This window comes from Puma concolor, chromosome C1, assembly GCF_028749965.1.
Source record: "Puma concolor isolate L17-30 chromosome C1, mPumCon1.1.hap2, whole genome shotgun sequence".
NCBI lineage: Eukaryota > Metazoa > Chordata > Mammalia > Carnivora > Felidae > Puma > Puma concolor.
In genome coordinates, this window is record NC_141674.1 from 37,241,500 (window position 1) to 37,260,755 (window position 19,256).

The 19,256-nt window shown below is 46.4% G+C and overlaps 1 protein-coding gene across 6 annotated transcripts in view; it reads left to right on the plus strand.

The window, feature by feature from the left end:
* Window positions 1-19,256, plus strand: part of CYP4B1 (cytochrome P450 family 4 subfamily B member 1) — a 63,193-nt gene that overhangs the window by 27,970 nt on the left and 15,967 nt on the right. For 4 of the 6 annotated variants that reach the window (XM_025931489.2, XM_086716871.1, XM_086716869.1 and 1 more), the window contains exon 1: window positions 15,371-15,593. The exons of 1 other annotated variant lie outside the window; for it this stretch is intronic. In XM_025931489.2, coding sequence (XP_025787274.2) covers window positions 15,414-15,593 — 180 coding nt within the window. In that variant the 5' untranslated portion in view covers window positions 15,371-15,413. One more of the 6 variants, XM_086716872.1, reaches the window with a different exon arrangement.

Here is a 19,256-nt window from a genome sequence, read left to right on the forward strand (position 1 = left end):
GCTTTTAGTTCCTGCGGCTCCAATCTCCTCTGAGGTTTTGGGAAAACTGTACCAAGTGGCATGAAGAAAGAGATGGCTTCATTGTCCTTGCTAGTCAGGTTGCCCCTTCCTCCAGGTACCCTTCCACAGGTAGGTCATATCCCCCACCACACCCCACCATGGCCAGAGGGAGAGCCTATCTTTGAGTTGTGCTTTGAGGAACATTCCCTTCTCCCTTCTCCCCAGCCACTTCCCTCTCCAGAAGTCTGCCCATGGTCTTTACAAAGTCTCTGTGTAGCTCCTGGCCTCCACATTATCCATTCCCTGTTGTCGCTTATCAGGAGAGAGGGCAAAGGAGAAGGTGAAGCTAGAGATGGGAGAGAGTGAAAGTGGACAGGTTGAGTAATATGCGTGTGTTCTGGGACTTCCATTCTCTCAGGGAAGTGGCAACAATGACTAAGCAGAAGTAGTTCCTCCTCTTCTGGACTTGCTGCAGGGAAGAAGGTGAACGATTTACTGTCAGGAGCTGAGCCTCTCCCAAGGGAGGGTCCTCAGAGGCAATGGGAGCTGGGGGGCCCTGGGATTTTTTCTTTTTTTTGTTTCCTTTTGGCAGAAACTGATTCACATTTTCTGCCCTTGTCTTGTCCTCCTCCCACTCACAGACATGTTTGCAATACACAGGTCTGATTGTTTTATTATTAGACACTAACTGCTGCAGAGGGATTAATTTTTCAATATATCTATACTGATTTTAGCTGCCTGGTTTAGTTTGAGAGTTTTGATCACTGGAGGAACCATTGCCCACTTCTGGGTGTGTCCAGAGGAGACCTGGTCAGTCCCAAAGTCCATTCCAGATGCTCATTTCCATTTATGAAAAGTGTTGTACCCTCTCTTGTAGCAATGCTCCTTTGAGCATCATGCATTTTACAAACTTTTCAGAGTGTAAGCAAGCATGTGCCCACCCTGGAAACTGAAACCCTGAATGGTTCCAATTATAGTAGGTTACTCATTCACCTGCATAGTCCAATGCCCAGGGACAGAGGGCAGTGAGTGTGCTTCTGAGGCACACTGGCAGTCAGGCAAACTGGTTGCCCAAAGTCCTCTAGCCTCTCAGGTCATCCTGCTCTTTGCTACTCAAATAGAATCATCTGAGACCCATTTCCACCATGGTGGGGAAACTAGCGTGACCCTCACAATCAGTATTTTCAGAGATTCTCAGGGACTTGTGTTTCTCTTGGTCACCTTTTGGTCTTTGTGGTGGTTTTAAGCATGTCTGCCAATTCTCTAATACTCTTCCTATCAAGAAGCTGAGTCTAGGGGCACCCTGGTGGCTCAGTTGATTAAGTGTCCAGCTCTTGATTTCTGTTCAGGTCATGATCTCACGTTTCTTGAGTTCAAGCTGTGCATCAGACTCTGCACTGACAGTGCGGAGCCTGCTTGGGACTCTGTCTCTCTCCTTCTCTCTCTGCCCCTTCTGCTCGCTCTCTCTTTCTCAACAAACAAACAAACTTAAAAAAAAAAGAAGTTGAGTCTAATCCCCTCCACTTGAGTGTGGGCCAACGTCTGTGATCTGCTTTTAATAAACAGAATGAGGCAGAAGTGATGCCACCCGATTCCCGAGTCAAAATCATACAAGGTGATAGAGCTTCTGTCAAGCTCTCTCTCTGGCCACTTGCTTTTGGAACTCAGCTGTCGTTCCATGAGGGAGCCCAGGCCACATGGAGAGGCCATGTGTATGTTTCTGGCCAACAGCCTCAGCTGACATCCCAGGTGACCTGTGGGTGACATGCGAGTGAGGGAAACTTTGAGAAGACCCCAGCCTCAGCGCCAGCTGGCCACATCCACCATATGTCCTGGCAAGACCATGCTCTTTCTTGGTGCTTGGTTGCATACACACCGTTGCCTCTCCTTCTTCATCTTGACAAAGCATCACTAATGCAAGGCTAGCGTCTGTAGTAGGTGAGACTGACAATTTGGGGCCACAGAGGGGAGCTGCAGGAAAGACCAAGACAGATGAGAACATAAATTTGAGTGTTACACTTACTTCAGTGCAAGTTCACAGGCACTCCACACCACAGGGGATTCTTGCTGGTCCTGTCCACCTTTCAGCCAAAGCTCTCTCCTGTCATCTCTGGCCTTTCTTTCTTCTTCTGCCCTCAGTCTTCCTGTACCTCTTCAGCTGCAGTAATTCTGGTTTTCATATGGGGAACCATCCAACAGTTGGATTCTTAGTCCATAAATGTAAGGCTGCAAGAAATGAAATGTTCTGTCTCCACATTTAAGCTTTTCTTCTTCCGACACCCTCCCTACAGGCACCAGAAACATGTTTCTGTCACTACAGGGTTTCCTAATTTCTTCTGCCAGGTGTATGTCAAGTTCTAGTAGTCACTGCAATTGTGGGGAGTATGGTGCTTGGGGTGCCTGATCTTGAGGGCATACCCTGAGCTGTACATGCTGCTGTCTCACCCTTATTGCCAACTCATGAGGGTGGCTGCCATGTCTTCCCTCATTTTCAACCACCAGCCTCTCCAGGTCCACCTCCCTCCCAGTCGCCCCTGCACCCCACCTGAGTGCACGGAAACCTCATTTGCTCCCATGCAGTGAGGTTAAGAGCTGTGAGCCCAGAGGCACCATGCCACCCCCTTCTTTGCCACTTTTCCAAAGCCACTACTCAGCTTTGCTGTGTTCCTGGGCTTGCCCCAGGTGTTACACGTGTCTCTTATCTCCACAGAGTTCTCACATATGCAATGCAAAGACCTTTCTCAGGGACTTGTCAGTGTCTCATCTCTTCTTCATCCCAGCCTTTCCTCTCTCCCTGCTGCCCCACTTGAATTCAGTTCTGGTCTCACCTGCAGGAATGTGGCCCTGACTGAGCATGTACTTCTCCAGATCTACTATACGTTACAGAGTTGATGCTCCAAATCCTTCAGGGCTTAGGCTTTTGAAGTTCAAAGCCTAGGTTTTTGGAATTCAAGGTCTCAGCATTTGAATCCCCAAATCAAGAACTTAACTCTGATTGCAAAGAGCCTGGGCCTACCTAGCTGCCTGGGTGGGGACCGGAAGGGGCAGGGAAAGAGGCACACAGATAGCAGAACGCTGGGTAGGAAACTTCTCACAGAACAACTTAAACTCTCTCCACTCAGCTCACATCTAACCTATGGGCAGGGCATTTCATCAAAAGTGCCCTCTTAGGGCCATTCTCCAACCAGAAGAACATTTTTTTACCCTAAGAACAGATCTACCTTCTTCCTTCCTAAGCCAATTGGCCCAGATTGCAGATGCCTTTTAAAAATAACACTTTTCTCTTCCCTGTTATATAATTTTGGGCGCCTGTTATATAATTATAAAACTGAGCTGTGGTGTGTAACCAGAGCTGTGGTGGAGGCCAGCACTGGGGTATGTTGGGGCAGAGAGCAGAGAGTATCCAGTTGCAAGTGTAGGCCATGGAGGGCTTCATGGAGGAAGTGACATTTGAGCTTGTGAGAGCATTCCAGGCAGAGGCAACACCATGAACAGAACTGCACAGCTTGTCCTGGGCATAAGGAGCAGGAGATGAGGAGGGAACAGCAGGTGAGGAGGGGACATCGGGTAACCTGCAGGAATCTGCTTGTACCAGGGCCTGGGTGGCAAAGGATTTGACTTCCATCCTGAGGGTGAGAGGTGTGATCCCATTGGTAGCTTCTAGACTGAGTAGTGCCATGATTCAAATAGTTTTCTCTTTGTTCCCTCTTGTGGTATTTGCTCATTCTGTTCTCACCTGAAGTGCCCAGTGCCATTCTCTTCCTTGTATGGGGAGGATTTCTGGCTTCACTCAGCCCTGTACACTATCTCCTCCCCTATTACTCCTGAACCCTATGTCTCATGGCACCTTCATTACAGCCATCCTGAACTTGTGATGTCCTTTTCATCTTTCACTTTTCTACCACCTTTGTTCTTGCTGTTCCCTCCACCTGAAGTGCCCTTCCCACACTCCTTTCTGGGTGGCTACCTCTCACACAGACGTCGGCTCTGTAGCCACTTCTCCAAATCACATCTGGGCCCCTTCCCACAGATGTTTCTGATCTGTGACTTCTCTCGTGTTTCCAAGGAGGACCCAGCCTAACCCTTGGCCTGTGGACTCAGCTCCCAGTCCAGATTTCTTGGGCAAGATGGCTGCAGTGTTTCTTGGAATGGCTTCCTCTGTTAGAAGAAGCATGGAGATTGGTGGGCAGCCTTCCAAAGTTCCAGAAGACTCTGGAAGAGAGTCAGAGGAGACTCTGTTTCTGACCTAGTTTACAATGGGATTAGCAGGCAAATAATTAGCTACAAGTGAGAGTGTGGTGCCAGGTAAAGGAGCCAAACATTATTCTGGGTTCTCTAGGCCTGCCTCTGGCTTCAGAGTCAGAAGATCTGTGCCCTAAGCCAGCACTGGGACCAATTTGCCAGGCAACCCTGATGAGTTCCTCTTCCTCTACTGAGCCTCAATTTCCTTATCCATCTGAAAGGTCACACTAGATGATCTGTCTCTGGTGTCATCTTAACAAATATTCCCAAGTACCGTGCTGGGTCTGCTGCCCCCATTCCTGCCCTCTGGAGCCCACAGTTCAGAGCAGGGAAATCATGGCAAAGTGGAGAGGCTGGGCTTTGTGGTCAGACTGACCTGGCCAAGTCCTGGCTGAGACATCTTGGGCAACTGTCTTGCTCTCTCTCTTTTTTTTTTTTTTTTTTTTTTTAAATTTTTTTTTTTCAACGTTTATTTATTTTTGGGACAGAGAGAGACAGAGCATGAACGGGCGAGGGGCAGAGAGAGAGGGAGACACAGAATCGGAAACAGGCTCCAGGCTCTGAGCCATCAGCCCAGAGCCCGACGCGGGGCTCGAACTCACGGACCGCGAGATCGTGACCTGGCTGAAGTCGGACGCTTAACCGACTGCGCCACCCAGGCGCCCCTGTCTTGCTCTCTCTTAACCTCAGTCCTCCCTTCAGTAAAATAGGGATGGTAATTCCTGCTTATGGACAGTGTGTTATAAGGGTTAAAGGGAAAATAAAAGCAACATACCTAAAGATCTGGGTGCTCCTGGCACTATTTCAGGGGTTGCGATTCTCTTTTTTTTTTTTTTTTTAATTTTTTTTTCAACGTTTATTTATTTTTGGGACAGAGAGAGACAGAGCATGAACGGGGGAGGGGCAGAGAGAGAGGGAGACACAGAATCGGAAACAGGCTCCAGGCTCCGAGCCATCAGCCCAGAGCCCGACGCGGGGCTCGAACTCACGGACGCGAGATCGTGACCTGGCTGAAGTCGGACGCTTAACCGACTGCGCCACCCAGGCGCCCCAGGGGTTGCGATTCTCAAGAGAGGCCTGCGGGGGCTCTCAGGATGGAGGTGTTCACTCTGGCTGGGTGGCAGGGACTGGGGAAGGCCCCGGGCCGGGTCTTGAAGGATGAAGAACAGTCCCTGAGGAGGAACCAGTTGGGGTACTGTGGGCAGGTGCTCAGAGCCCATTATCACTGACACTGGGCTAAGCTCTCTATCCAGGGCTGCCATAGCCCTCATAGACTCTGTGCACCTCCGCTCCAGGCAGGTTCTGTCATCCTTTATCTGCCTTCAGTATGGTGTGCCCCAGCTCACGCTCTGTTCTATGTCCTTTCTCTGACACTGTCCCTGAGCTTCTCTGGGTGGCCACCATTTCCTATTCATGTCTTCTACTCAGGGTAACCTCCCTTCTGCCTGAACCTGGCTTCTGCCCTGAGAAGGATCCAGCATCCTTTTTGATCCCCTGAGAACCTCACCTTCATCCCTTCAGCCCACCCCACTCTCTTGCACCTTCTCCATTTGGAGTGGTCGTGTCTTCCTGCCTGCTTGGGACCTGGGTCCATCTCTTATCCCCGTGCCCTGCATTTTCAACCTTGTTCTCTCCCAGCACTAACAAAAATCCTCCCTTCAGCATTAAAAGAATCCTCCCTTCAACATTAAAAAAATGCTCCAGTCTCTCCACCTTTAAAGTAAAGCACACTTTGGTGCTCCTCTCCTCTTTTGAGCCCTGCTCAGTTGATCCGTGTCCCTCACTGCCTACATTCTTTACTCCCCACTCACTCCTCCATCCACTGTGTTCTGTTTCTGGCCCCAGAGTTGTTCCTCTGCCATGGCTTTGGCCCAGGTCACCAGAGTACACCCCTACCCATTCCTGCTCAAACCAGCAGGACTTTTCTCTGAGCCCAGCCCTTTTTCTAAATCTGCTCAGCTCCCTCTCAGCAGGCCTGAGGACCAGGAAATGTTTCCTGATCACAGTAAAGGGAGCCATTCCCAGGGCAGGGCTGTAGGCTGCACAAAGAGACGAAGGTACTTAGCCAGCTCTCAGAGATTTTGGACACTGTCCTAACCCTAAATTCTGCCTAATTGCTTGAGCTGTCACAGGGCAGGTGCAGGACCCACAGGATAGCCAGGTAACTTGATCACTTGCCCTGACCTGTACCTGCCCCAGCCCATCGATTGTCCCCAGAGAATGGGCCATCAAAAGGCCTGCTTTGCTCAAGTGGAGCCCTGTTCTCTGAGCTAGGGAGAAAGGAGTTTCTGTGGGCATTGAATCAGCCCCTCTTCCTCTCTCTCACTGACTGTAACCCTAGCCCTGCTCACTTACTTCAGAGTGATGGGGAGTTTACCATCTCAAAGCTCAGGTGTGCCTGCCTGGCAGGCTGATTGTATAATGGGCCTGGCATGGGAAGTGTTCTGTAACTGTGAGCTCCTGTTCTCCTGTCCTTGTCCTATCTCCAGGCTGCAAGGCATGTCCAGGAATCCCACCCCACCCCCATTTGAGTCTAATTCCAAGCCTCTTATAAGTATTTTTTAAATATTTTATTTTTGAGTAATCTCTACCCCCAACGTGGATCCAACTCACAACGTTGAGAGCAGAAGTCATATGCTCCACCAACTGAGCCAGACAGGTGCCCCTAAGCCTCTTACATTTTTGATGCGCCCCAATGGTTGGGTCAGTCCTTCCTGTGCTCAGGAGAATCCCAATAAAAGGCCCATGAAATTGACCGGAGCACCTTCTATCTTTGCATGTGCAAATTAAACATCTAATCTGCACAGGAACCCTCAACTGGAATGGGAGGTATGTTTTGGAGGAGGAGTAGGGAAGATCTGGAGCACTGCTTTTTTGCATTTACATAACAAGTGCTTTGTTTTTACTTAAATGGTATTTCTGAAGGACACTAGGTGGGAGCCTCTTGTAGGTTATTGGGGGTCAAAGTCAGGAAAGTGCCCTCAGTACCATTTGCAGACTTCCCCAGCCTCCCTGCCTCAGCTGGGTGCAAAACTTCCCCTTCCTCTGTCCATTTTGTTTTGTGCTTTCTTTTTTCTATTTCTTATTGAAGATGGCATTCCGCATTTTTTCTGTATTTCTTGCTTTCTTTTGGATTGACTAAACATTTTCTCTCACTCCATTTTCTACCATGTTTAAAAGTTGTTGAGATATATTCTTTTTTTTTAAAATGTTTATTTCTTTTTGAGAGAGAGAGAGAGAGAGTGTGTGTGTGTGAGTGGGAGAGGGGCAGAAAGAGAGGGAGAGAAAGGGAGGGAGAATGGGGGTGGGGCAGAGAGACAGCCCAATGTGGGGCTCGAACTCAGGAACCCCAAGACCATGACCTGAACCGAAGTTGGATGCCCAACCAACTGAGCCACCCAGGTGCCCCATAAAAGTTGTTGAAATATATCTGTGGCTACCTAGAAACTTTAGCATATCAAACTTTACATATCAAAGTTTAAAGTTAAAGTAAAATTAATACTTTATCTTCTTCTGAATAATCCAAGGACCTTTGGACACTTTACTCCTTCCTCCTCTATCTTTTATTATTACTATCAGTTTATTTGGTAATCTCTCTCTCTCTCTCTCTCTCTCTCTCTCTCTCTCTTTTTAACATTCCATGAGACACTATTGCTGTTGTTTTATACAGTCAGTGTCTTTTTATATTTACCCATTGATTTGCCACTTTCTCTACTTTCTACTGCAACTCAGACTTTCCATCTGGGATCTACTTTCCTTAGTTTTCAGGTATATTCTCTTTTTTATCTGAAAATGTCTTTATTTCCTCTTCATTTTTGAAAGATAGTTTCTCTGGGTATTCACATCTAGGTTGATGGTTATTCTCCCTTACACTTTGCAGAACTGCAAAGACAGAAGGTAATTAGCAATAAAGGAAGGAAATTAGACTAATGACTTTCTTTTCAATAGCAACAATAAAGCACAGAAGATGGAGAATACCGTCTTCAGACTCACTGTGATGTGTTGAGATGTGGGTTTTTTTCTTCATCTATCCCACTTAGAATTTATTAAAATTCTTGATTCTAAGGATTATGTCTTTCATTAGTTCTTAAAGTTCCTCCTTGTTATTTACTCAAATGGTCTCTCTTCCATGCCATTTCTTCTAATTCTAGAATTCTCCCAGCTGCGTTCAGACTCATCCGTGATTTGGGACTAGGTATGTTCTCTTTTTTGGGTGTCAGACTCTTTCAGATAAAATGTCTTAGAGCAAGATGGGACCTTGTCCAACCCTCCCATTGAACACATGGGCAGATTGAAGACTTGAGAAGGAACATACTTACTCAGGATTATACGGCAAGTCCATGGCAGAGATTGACCTGGAATTCAGCTTCCCAGCCCAGTAGACTGTCCAACACACCCCAAATCCATTATTCCAGGGACCTGATCCTGCACTCTCAGTCAAAGGCCCTCAGGCCACTCCAGAGGCAGAATCCTGGCTTGTCTTGCTGCGTAGTGCCTGAATGGAACATAGCCGGCTTCCAGGCCTCCTGATCCTACCCTACACTGCCAACATTCCATAGCTTGAGCTGTCTCCCTCAACTTGTACATGCTTGGGCCTAAACACCAGCCAGGGTGGCTGGCATTGCTCTGAAGCAAGTCTATCTCAGTGGGACAAGCAGTTCCAAAGACAAAGCTAGAGGTTGTCTCACCCAGTCTCCTTTCATTGATTATACCCATCCAAAAACAATTGGAAGAATTTTAAGCTTAAATTTACTGAGCACTCAGTGTGGGAATTGTGTGTTTTATACACTTTATCTCCTTTAATCCTCTGAACAATCTTATGAGGTATATACTGTTACAACCTCTGTTCTACAGGATTAGCAACCAGAGAGCTGAAGAGGTTAAGAGACTTACTCAGGGTTGGATGTGTGCCTCAGGCCACTCAGAAACCCTAGGTGAGAAGGTTCCTGGCTGTCCCAGGCAGCTTGTTTATCTGAGGAGGAGGTGGTGGAAGCCAGGCAAGGCTTAGATGGGGAGTGGCCTGAATGCCAGGGTAAGGGTTTGGCTTTTTCCTGGCTCCCCCAGCCAGGCCCCTGAGGGCAGAAACTATTGGAAGTTTATATCTAGGAAATACCAAGTAGGGTAGAGCTGAACAGGGCATGAGGGGAGGGATGTAAGGGTCCATATACCAGAGGCCACACCCATGCAGAAATACACCCTTTTACCTGGGTTCCTCCAGTGGGGAACAGAAGCCCTGTTTCTCTGAGCTTACACTGCCAACTCATCTATCTGTCCCCCAGGGGGACCAATCAGGGAACGTACTGAGTCATCATCTCTGGTGAGAGAGTTTTAAAAAAGGGACAACAGGTCCAAAATGGAGTCATTTGTGCTGAGCCAACATCACCAAACTGAGATTTAATGCCTGATTTAATTCAGTTTCAACCTCTCCCAGGAGTGGAATCTTATGGAATCACCTGGCCAGCACTAATGAGGTAATCTTCCAGAGAGACCCCTGCTGTCTCCTAAAGGAAAGTGGCCTTGCCAGAAACAGCCCGCTCTTTGCTCATAACTTCCTTGTCCTGCCCCCTTCTACTTATAAAAGTCTTCCATTTTGTACAGCTCCTTGGGGCTCCTTTCCATCTGCTAAATGGTTTGCTGCCCCATTCAAATCAGTTTTTGCTCAAATAAACTCTTTTAACATTTTTAATATGCCTCAGTTTATCTTTTAGCAAGAGAGAGGGGAAGAAGAAGAAAGAAGAGAAAGGGAAGGAGAGAGGCAAGGACAAAGGTCCTTTAAGAATGTCAGATAGAGTTTCCCCTGATGTGCCAAATACACGTCTTCTCCCTGTGGGTTCTGCAGCGATTGAGAAATACCTGTATCATTTTTTCTTGGTACCTGGGAAACAGGGTATTCACATGGGGGTTGCTAAGCTTCACGATTCTTCAGACTCAGAGTCTACTGCACTAATCTGTGCAATAAGCTGATGTTAGCACAGGGGCGCCTGGCTGGCTCAGTTGATTAAGTATCCGACTTTGACTCAGGTCATAATTTCACGGTCCATGGGTTTGAGCCCTGTGTTGGGCTCTGTGTTGACAGCTCAGAGCCTGGAGCTTGCTTCAGATTCTGTGTCTCCCCCTCTCTCTGACCCTCCCCCATTCATGCTCTGTCTCTCTCTCAAAAATAAATAAAACACAAAAAATTTTTAAAAAGATGGCATTAGCACAACATGTAGCATCCACATGTAAACCCCACCCCCTGCCTTCTGACCGCTGTCACTCCAGCACCCTCCATCCACACAGAGTCATATCACCATGAGTCATATAGCCATATGGCTTAGCTTGGGTTTCCCCAAAGTGTAGGACTTGCAGGAAAGGCTCATTTGCAGGTAGCTGATCCCAGAAAATAGGAGGGGCCTGCCTGGGACAAGTAAACAGGGGAGGAGACAAAGCTGATCTAACTTGTGTTATTGAACTGGTTGCCACTGGAGGTAACCAGCTCAGTCCTGCTAGGGGAGCCTCTGAGGAACTGTATAGAATGCACCTCAAAATTGTCCAGGGCATGGGAGAGGAGACTATTTACTCACTAGCTCCCGTACTTCATTGGTCAAAGCTTGCCTCAGAGGTGGTAGTTCTCTGGCCCTACTAGCAGCAGGGGAGTCCTAGGGCAGAAACAAGAGACGTGAAGTGAGGTAAGGTGCCAACAGGTTACACCTGCATGCCAACTGGCTGCTGCAGAAATGATCAGAGCCAAAAGGTGGGAACAGAGGATGTAAAATGGGACAAAAATTCTGCCAGGGCCAATGTACTATAGTTTGTATGCTGGAGAGCATAGAGCATTGCAGGGCTCTCAGGATCCTCACCACAGCCCCAATACCCCCCAGACACCATCTGATCCACTGACATGGGACAAATTGAGGCACTGAGAGCAGCAGGGTTTCACCAGAGGTCACCCACTGAGCCCCAAGACTTGAAACCAAAACCTGTATTTCCTGACTCCTCACTCCTCCAAATGTCTTAATGTTACTGGGCTTATATAGAAGTGATCTTCTCAGGGAAAGGGGCGGTCACCTGGCAGGCAGGGGAACACCTGAATTCTGGACCTCAGCTCCTGGGAATACAGGGAGAAATCTGTTTTTGGCAGAACGGTGTTAGAATGTAAACTCTCTGTTTTGTCTATCACCTTATTTCAGGTATCCAAGATAATATCTGGCTTATGGTAGGCACTCAATATATATGTGTTGATGAATGAATGAGTGATTTGATGGCTGATAGAAACATGGTGCCACCTTGCGCTCCTTCCCTCTTATACGCAAGTAGAAGCAGTCTCCGCTTTGATGTGTATCTTCATGAGCACTGACATGTCTTTGTTCACTTACTGTAACTCAGGTCTGCTGAGTTTTGAACATTCTGTTCCCTCACCTCCTTTTCTCCTCCCATTTGCCATGACTGCACCTGTCCTTCCCAGGCACATATCTCTCAGTAACTTCCATCAGATTGTTACACAGTTCACAGTGTTACCTGCAACCTAAAGCACTACACCATTCCAGCTGGAAGGGCTGGGCTCTGGTGTCCCCCAAAGGGCAGGGATTTTGAGACAAAGGCCCTTAGTTAGCAGTCCTCATGGCAAAGCTCCTCTTGTGATCAGAAGCACATTGGAAGAAGTCCCCTATACTCTCTAGAGCCTCAGCTCAGGACAGAGGCTGCAGAGAAACCAACTTCCCTCCTGCCCCCTGCTCCATCTATACCCTCCACGCTCCCCTCCCCTACATCCCATGCTTTTAGGACCAGCATCCTGTTAATAAACAAAATTCAGCTGAGTCAATTTGAAGATGTAATTTGCTTTATTAAATGATTTATGTGGAGAGCCTGGGTGGCTCGGTTGGTTAAGTGTCTGACTCTTGATTTCTGCTCAGGCCATGAATGATCTCACAATTTGTGAGTTCAGGCCCCACACTATCAGTGTGGAGCCTGGTTGGGATTCTCTCTCTCTCCCTTTCTCCCTGCCCATTCCCTGCCCATGAGATCATGCTCTCTCAAAATAAATAAATAAACTTAAACAAATTAAGATAAATGATTCATGAATCAGGCAGCATCCCATCCAGCAAGCAGAGGGTAACTCCAATGAGCTGCAGGAAAGGAAAAGTTTTTAAAGACAGAGAGAAGGCACACACACAAAAAATGGTTAGCAAGGAATGCATTGTTTAGGCAAGGTGGCCCTCCTAAGGGGGAAAGGGTCCCTGAGAGGGTTGCCTCTAGGAAATCCCAATGCAGCTGAGGGGGTTGGAAACTGCAGTTAGGTTAGGTATTAAATCTTAGTTTACTGAAATGGGACCCTAACTTAAGTGGCTCCATTATGATCCTGTGGTTTTCGTTTTAACTCAGCCAATTCTCAGCTCAGTACTCAGCCAAAGCAAGTCAGGATTGCTCATGAGCAAATACAAATCTAGGTGGAAGGAGGCAGGCAGATCATAAAAATCAGGAAGTCCCAGATGCCAGGACAGGGAACCATCTTCCTTGCTTCCCCTCCCCAACTCTGGACTCGCTTTGGGAAATGACTGTAGCAATGAAAAATATCCTAACCTGTTCACTGAACTCACAGTGGGTCCAGAGCATTGCCAGGCTCTCAGCGTCCTCACCCCAACTCTGTGTAGAAGGCTGTGTAACCAGGAGAGACAGATGTGGGCAAGCAGAGAGGATGGGGATATGTCGAGAGCATTGGGCTTTTTTAAAGCTCTCCAGGTGATTCCGATGTGCAGCCAAGATGGAGAAAGAGTGTTTTAGACACAACTCTTTTCCTGAATGTAATCTGACCTCACCTCTCCCCTGTCAAGGAGTTTTATACTCGCCACTCCCTCAGTTGGCCTGACATCCCTGGGAAATTGAGGTAGAGGTCAGGTTGAGGTTGGTGGTGAGTTTTGGTCCCCCTATCAAACAGCAGCTGCTGGGACCTGCCCACAGGGGGTGCCAACAGCATCATCCAGAAGGGCGCCAGTAGGGCATTTCCCATATGTTTTGCACTGGCCAGTTAACCCTTACTCTCCTTCTCCTCCCCACATCCCCTACCATAGCAGCCAATCCTTGCAGCATCCATTCAACAAACAAGTATTTATTAAGTGCCACTTTGTGCTGGTGCTGGGGAAGCAGAGAGGAGCCTCCCTTGAAGGTTTATGGAGTGGCTGGTAGCAGGGTGGTGCAGTGAGCGCACATTGCCAGTGTTCTCTCAACTTCCACAAAACTCAGCACCTACTGAACCCTCAAGGTAGTCCATTCTTTCATTTATACACCTGATCATGCATTCACTGAATGCTTATGGCTTGTCTGTCCCGGCTCAGCCAAGCAAAGTGAGGGAAGAGACAAGCTCGGTCTTCAGGCTTGCAGCAGAATGGGAAGATTTCAGGAGAAGCCAAGCCCTCAGCTGCTGCAAAGGAGAAAGTGAAGAAATCAGGGAAGAGCTGCAGGCTAAGTTGGCAGATTTAGAAGACTGGCTCTAACTGGTGTTTCTGAGGTAGAGGACAGGTATGGAAGGAAGGGCTATTGGGGAGCATTTGGATAAAGGCAGAGTCTCATTGTTTCCGTCTCCTTAACATGTGCATGCTTGGATAGAGGGTTCTCACCACATTTTTCCTTACAGCTAAAGTTTTCTACTGGGCCCTTGAGGGCCAGTGGGTGGAAGTTCCAGGGAGGCATATTTTGACTTCCAAGAATCACACTGCCAAGGCATCTGGAAGCATAGCTGGTAGGGTCAGGAGTTGACTACTGCCCAGTCTCCATGTGGTGGCCACATGATGGCTTGTCTTTGGCTCTAGAAGTGTGAGTGGTGGCTAGATTTCAGCCAGGGAGTAGAGAGTGATAAATTGGCCCATGTTTGTGGCAGGACAAGGTATATAGGACCTCTGAAGCCTAGGAAACATCCATCCTGCTGCTCTTCTCTCTGACTTCCTCTTCCTGATTGCGAACCCGGACTCCAGGCTCCTCCTACCCCAGTCCAGCTCAGAACCACTGCACATACACAGAGGGAGAAATCTTCCTAGAACACACCTTTGACTACACATTTTCCTGTTTCAGCCCCATTCAATAGCTGCCTCTATGAGGCTCCAGTATGCTATTTCTTCCCCTTCGTTCAGCCCAAAAACCTGGGAATGGTGTTCTCCAGCCTTTAGGTTTCCATTGTTGCTAGTCTCTGGCTGCCACTTTATACCTTGTTTGATTTCTTAACATTGCCTACCCCTCTGAAAGGAGCCTGATGCAAGTCTCTTCATCTGAAACATCTGCACAGGGATACTGAGTATTCCAACCCTAGAGTGGAGGGAGAAACAGCAGACTCTCCACATGCAAGTCTGGGGCCTGGGACAAGCTTGTTCTTCAACAGAACCCTGGCCTGGGGAACTGAGAGTTGCCATTGCCTTACTGTGAGACCTTGCACAATTCCCTGCCCCTCTCTGGTCCTAAGAGACTTGGTCCATCAATCCAGGAGTAATTAGATTTCATGACCTTCCTCATTGCCCTCGAAGTGTAATACTCTATGGTCTTAAGTGTCAAGTTTGTACTAGGATCTTGGGAGTAGAGTTGGCCTTTTTCTGACCTAGGATCTCCCTTCTGGGGCTAGAACCTTGTTCCTGAAGATCCCTCACAAAAAAAAAAAAAAAAAAAAAAAAAGACTCAAAGCATTATGAGCCTGGCATGAATGCAAGGCCTCTCAGAGGTCCATCCTGAAGAAGACAGTGAAGCTTTCTTGTGAGAAAGCACAAGCAAGCAAGCTGAACCTTAGTTTCATTATCTGGCAAATGCGTATAAAGAGTGAGTAACTATGACCTCCTTGTTTGGGTTAAATGAGATAGTGTATAGAAAATTCCCAAAACATACAAAGTGCTTGTGTGAAAAGAAGTCATTATTATGCTGATGATTATACCCAGAATTGCCTTTTGTTTTCTCCTCCAAGAAGCCAAGGAGGTATACACATTGCCTGGTTTCTCTTCAGCTGAGTTTTGGGAGGAGTCAGCCAGGCTGTCTCTCTGTTGCCTGTGACTTCTGGGGCTGCTGTCTCTGCCCTTTGGAGCTCAGCCCAGCCTGTGCTGCTGTTGGCTGTAGGGTGTGGCTGGGGGTGGGGGCTGGCAGGGTGCCATGTGTGCAGTATAAGGGAACCCCAGGGTTGCAGGAAGGAGGCCAGAGCCTTGGTGACTGTAGCTGTAGCCATGCTTTCCGTCTTGCTCTCCTTGAATCTCTCCCACCTGGGCCTGTGGGCATCTGGATTGATCTTGGTCTTAGGCTTCCTCAAGCTCATTCGTCTGCTGCTGCGGAGGCAGATGCTGGCCAGGGCTATGGATAGTTTCCCAGGACCCCCCACCCACTGGCTCTTCGGGCATGCCCTCGAGGTACGTGGGGCATGCCCTCGAGGTACGTGCCCTCGAGGTATGTGGGGTTGGAAAAAGGAAACAGCCTCCTTTCCTTCAGAGAATACAGCCTAACCCCCCAGCGGCTATGGAGGGAGCCCCTATGCTTGGGCAGGGGGTTAATGTCCTTGGAGCCACGGTTTCCATTCAGCTTCCCCACTGACTCCTCCTGTCACCTCTGCCTTCTGACCCAGCCTTGGGAGTGGGAACACTTCAGTGTTGGAACCCAAATGGGCCACAGACTCCTCATCATTCTCAGGCTCAAGATTCTGGTAAAACTCTGCTAAGGGCTCAGTGATAGCATTGGGGAAAACCACCTACAAAGTCCAGAAGAAGTAGGCTATCTTGTTTAGAGCTTAAGCACCATCCTCTTTGTTCTGTGCAGTGTAAAGATTTCCATTTTTAAGAAATTAAAAGTGAAAGCAGAGATGAGTCTGTTGCTTCTAGAGAGCATCTCCTGGAGCAATCCTGGAGAGACCCCTCTACCCTGGAGCATCTAAGTGATTGGTGCACCCAAAGATGGGGTTCTCTCTGTCATGTCTATGGGCTAACTTGGAGCCATGGCATCTTCCTGGGTCCAAATCCTGGCTTGTCCTCCCCAGTTACCTCAGGGTGCTGGGGACCACCTTAGCACCTATTGTTAGGAACATTCCCTGCCTTCATCAGATTGAGACCAGAGTTTTCTGAACATAGGGCAAGGGACACCTGCATTGGAATCAACTGGGAGAAGCAGATTCCTTGGCCCCCAGGTTCTGGAGAGCCTAATTAGCATATTTGAACTGGTGGTCTGAATTTATTTAATTTTATTTTTTTATTATTTTTTCCATTTTTAATTTTCTTAATATGAAATTTATTGTCAAATTGGTTTCCATACAATACCCAGTGCTCATCCCAAAAGGTGCCCTCTTCAATACCCATCACCCACTCTCCCCTCCCTCCCACCCCCCATCTACCCTCAGTTTGTTCTCAGTTTTTAAGAGTCTCTTATGCTTTGGCTCTCTCCCTCTCTAACCTCTTTTTTTTTTTTCCTTCCCCTCCCCCATGGACTTCTGTTAAGTTTCTCAGGATCCACATAAGAGTGAACACATATGGTATCTCTCTTTCTCTGTATGACTTATTTCACTTAGCATAACACTCTCCAGTTCCGTCCACGTTGCTACAAAAGGCCATATTTCATTCTTTCTCATTGGCACATAGTATTCCATTGTGTATATAAACCACAATTTCTTTATCCACTCGTCAGTTGATGGACATTTAGGCTCTTTCCATAATTTGGCTATTGTTGAGAGTGCTGCTATAAACATTGGGGTACAAGTGCCTCTATGCACTTGAGTAAATTCCTAGCAGTGCTATTGCTGGGTCATAGGGTAGGTCTATTTTTAATTTTTTGAGGAACCTCCACACTGTTTTCCAGAGCAGCTGTACCAGTTTGCATTCCCATGAACAGTGCAGGAGGGTTCCCATTTCTCCACATCCTCTCCAGCATCTATACTGGCGTGAGGTGATATCTGAGTGTGGTTTTGATTTGTACTTCCCTGATGAAGAGCGACGTTGAGCATCTTTTCATGTGCTTGTTGGCCATCTGGATGTCTTCTTTAGAGAAGTGTCTATTCATGTTTTCTGCCCATTTCTTCACTGGATTATTTGTTTTTCGGATGTGGAGTTTGGTGAGCTCTTTATAGATTTTGGATACTAGCCCTTTGTCTGATATGCCATTTGCAAATATCTTTTCCCATTCCGTTGGTTGCCTTTTAGTTTGGGTGATTGTTTCCTTTGCTGTGCAGAAGCTTTTTATCTTCATGAGGTCCCAATAGTTCATTTTTGCTTTTAATTCCCTTGCCTTTGGGGTTGTGTCAAGTAAGAAATTGCTGTGGCTGAGGTCAGAGAGGTCTTTTCCTGCTTTCTCCTCTAGGGTTTTGATGGTTTCCTGTCTCACATTCAGGTCCTTTATCCATTTTGAGTTTGTTTTTGTAAATGGTGTAAGAAAGTGGTCTAGTTTCATCCTTCTGCATGTTGCTGTCCACTTCTCCCAGCACCATTTGTTAAAGAGACTGTCTTTTTTCCATTGGATGTTCTTTCCTGCTTTGTCAAAGATGAGTTGGCCATACGTTTGTGGGTCTAGTTCTGGGGTTTCTATTCTATTCCATTGGTCTATGTGTCTGTTTTTGTGCCAATACCATGCTGTCTTGATGATGACAGCTTTGTAGTAGAGGCTAAAGTCTGGGATTGTGATGCCTCCTGCTTTGGTCTTCTTCTTTTTCAAAATTACTTTGGCTATTCGGGGCCTTTTGTGGTTCCATATGAATTTTAGGATCGCTCGTTCTAGCTTCGAGAAAAATGCTGGTGCAATTTTGATTGGGATTGCATTGAATGTGTAGATAGCTTTGGGTAGTATTGACATTTTGACAATATTTATTCTTCCAGTCCATGAGCAGGGAATGTCTTTCCGTTTCTTTATATCTTCTTCAATTTCCTTCATAAGCTTTCTATAGTTTTCAGCATACAGATCCTGTACATCTTTGGTTAGATTTATTCCTAGGTATTTTATGCTTCTTGGTGCAATTGTGAATGGGATCAGTTTCTTTATTTGTCTTTCTGTTGCTTCATTGTTAGTGTATAAGAATGCAACTGATTTCTGTACATTGATTTTGTATCCTGCGACTTTGCTGAATTCATGTATCAGTTCTAGCAGACTTTTGGTGGAGTCTATCGGATTTTCCATGTATAATATCATGTCATCTGCAAAAAGTGAAAGCTTAACTTCATCTTTGCCAATTTTGATGCCTATTTATTTATCTTAATTAAACTTTTTTTTTCACCAGGTTTATCCATGTTGTTGAATATGGCAGAATTTCCTTCATTAAGTTAAATTTAAAAAAAAGAAGTATAGTTCCCATCTTTTACCATATGAAGTTATTACAGTATTATTGAGTATATTCCCTATGCTGTACTTTTAATTCCATGACTTACTTATTTTATAACTGAAGTTTGTACCTCTTAATGCCCCTCACCTATTTTGCTCATCCCTTCACTCCTCTTCCCTTTGGAAACCATTATTTTTTTCTCTATTGTTATGAGTTAATTTCTCTTTTTGTTGCCATTTGTTTGTTTTGTTTTTTAGATTCCAAATGGTGAAATAATATGGTATGTGTTTATCTCTTTCTGACTCATTTCACTTAGCATAATACTTTCTAAGTCCATCCATATTGTCATGAATGGCAAGATTTCATTCTTTTTTATGGCTGAGTAATATTCCATTATATATATATATATATATATATATATATATATATATATATATATATATCTTCTTTATCCATTCATCTATTAATGGACACTTGGGTTGCTTCTATGTCCTGGCCATTGTAAATAATGCTGCAATAAACATTGGGGTCATGTATCTTTTTGAATTAGTGTTTTCGTTTTCCTTTGGTAAATATCCAGAAGTGCAATTACTAAATTGTACAGTACTTCTATTTTTATTTTTTTAAGGAATCTCCAAACTGTTTTCCATAGTGACTGTACCAACATACGTTCCCACTAACAGTGCATGAGGGATCCCTTTTCTCTACATCCTTGCCAAGAGTTACTATTTCCTCTCTTTTGACATTAGCCATTCTGAGAGGTGTGAGGTGATTTCTCATT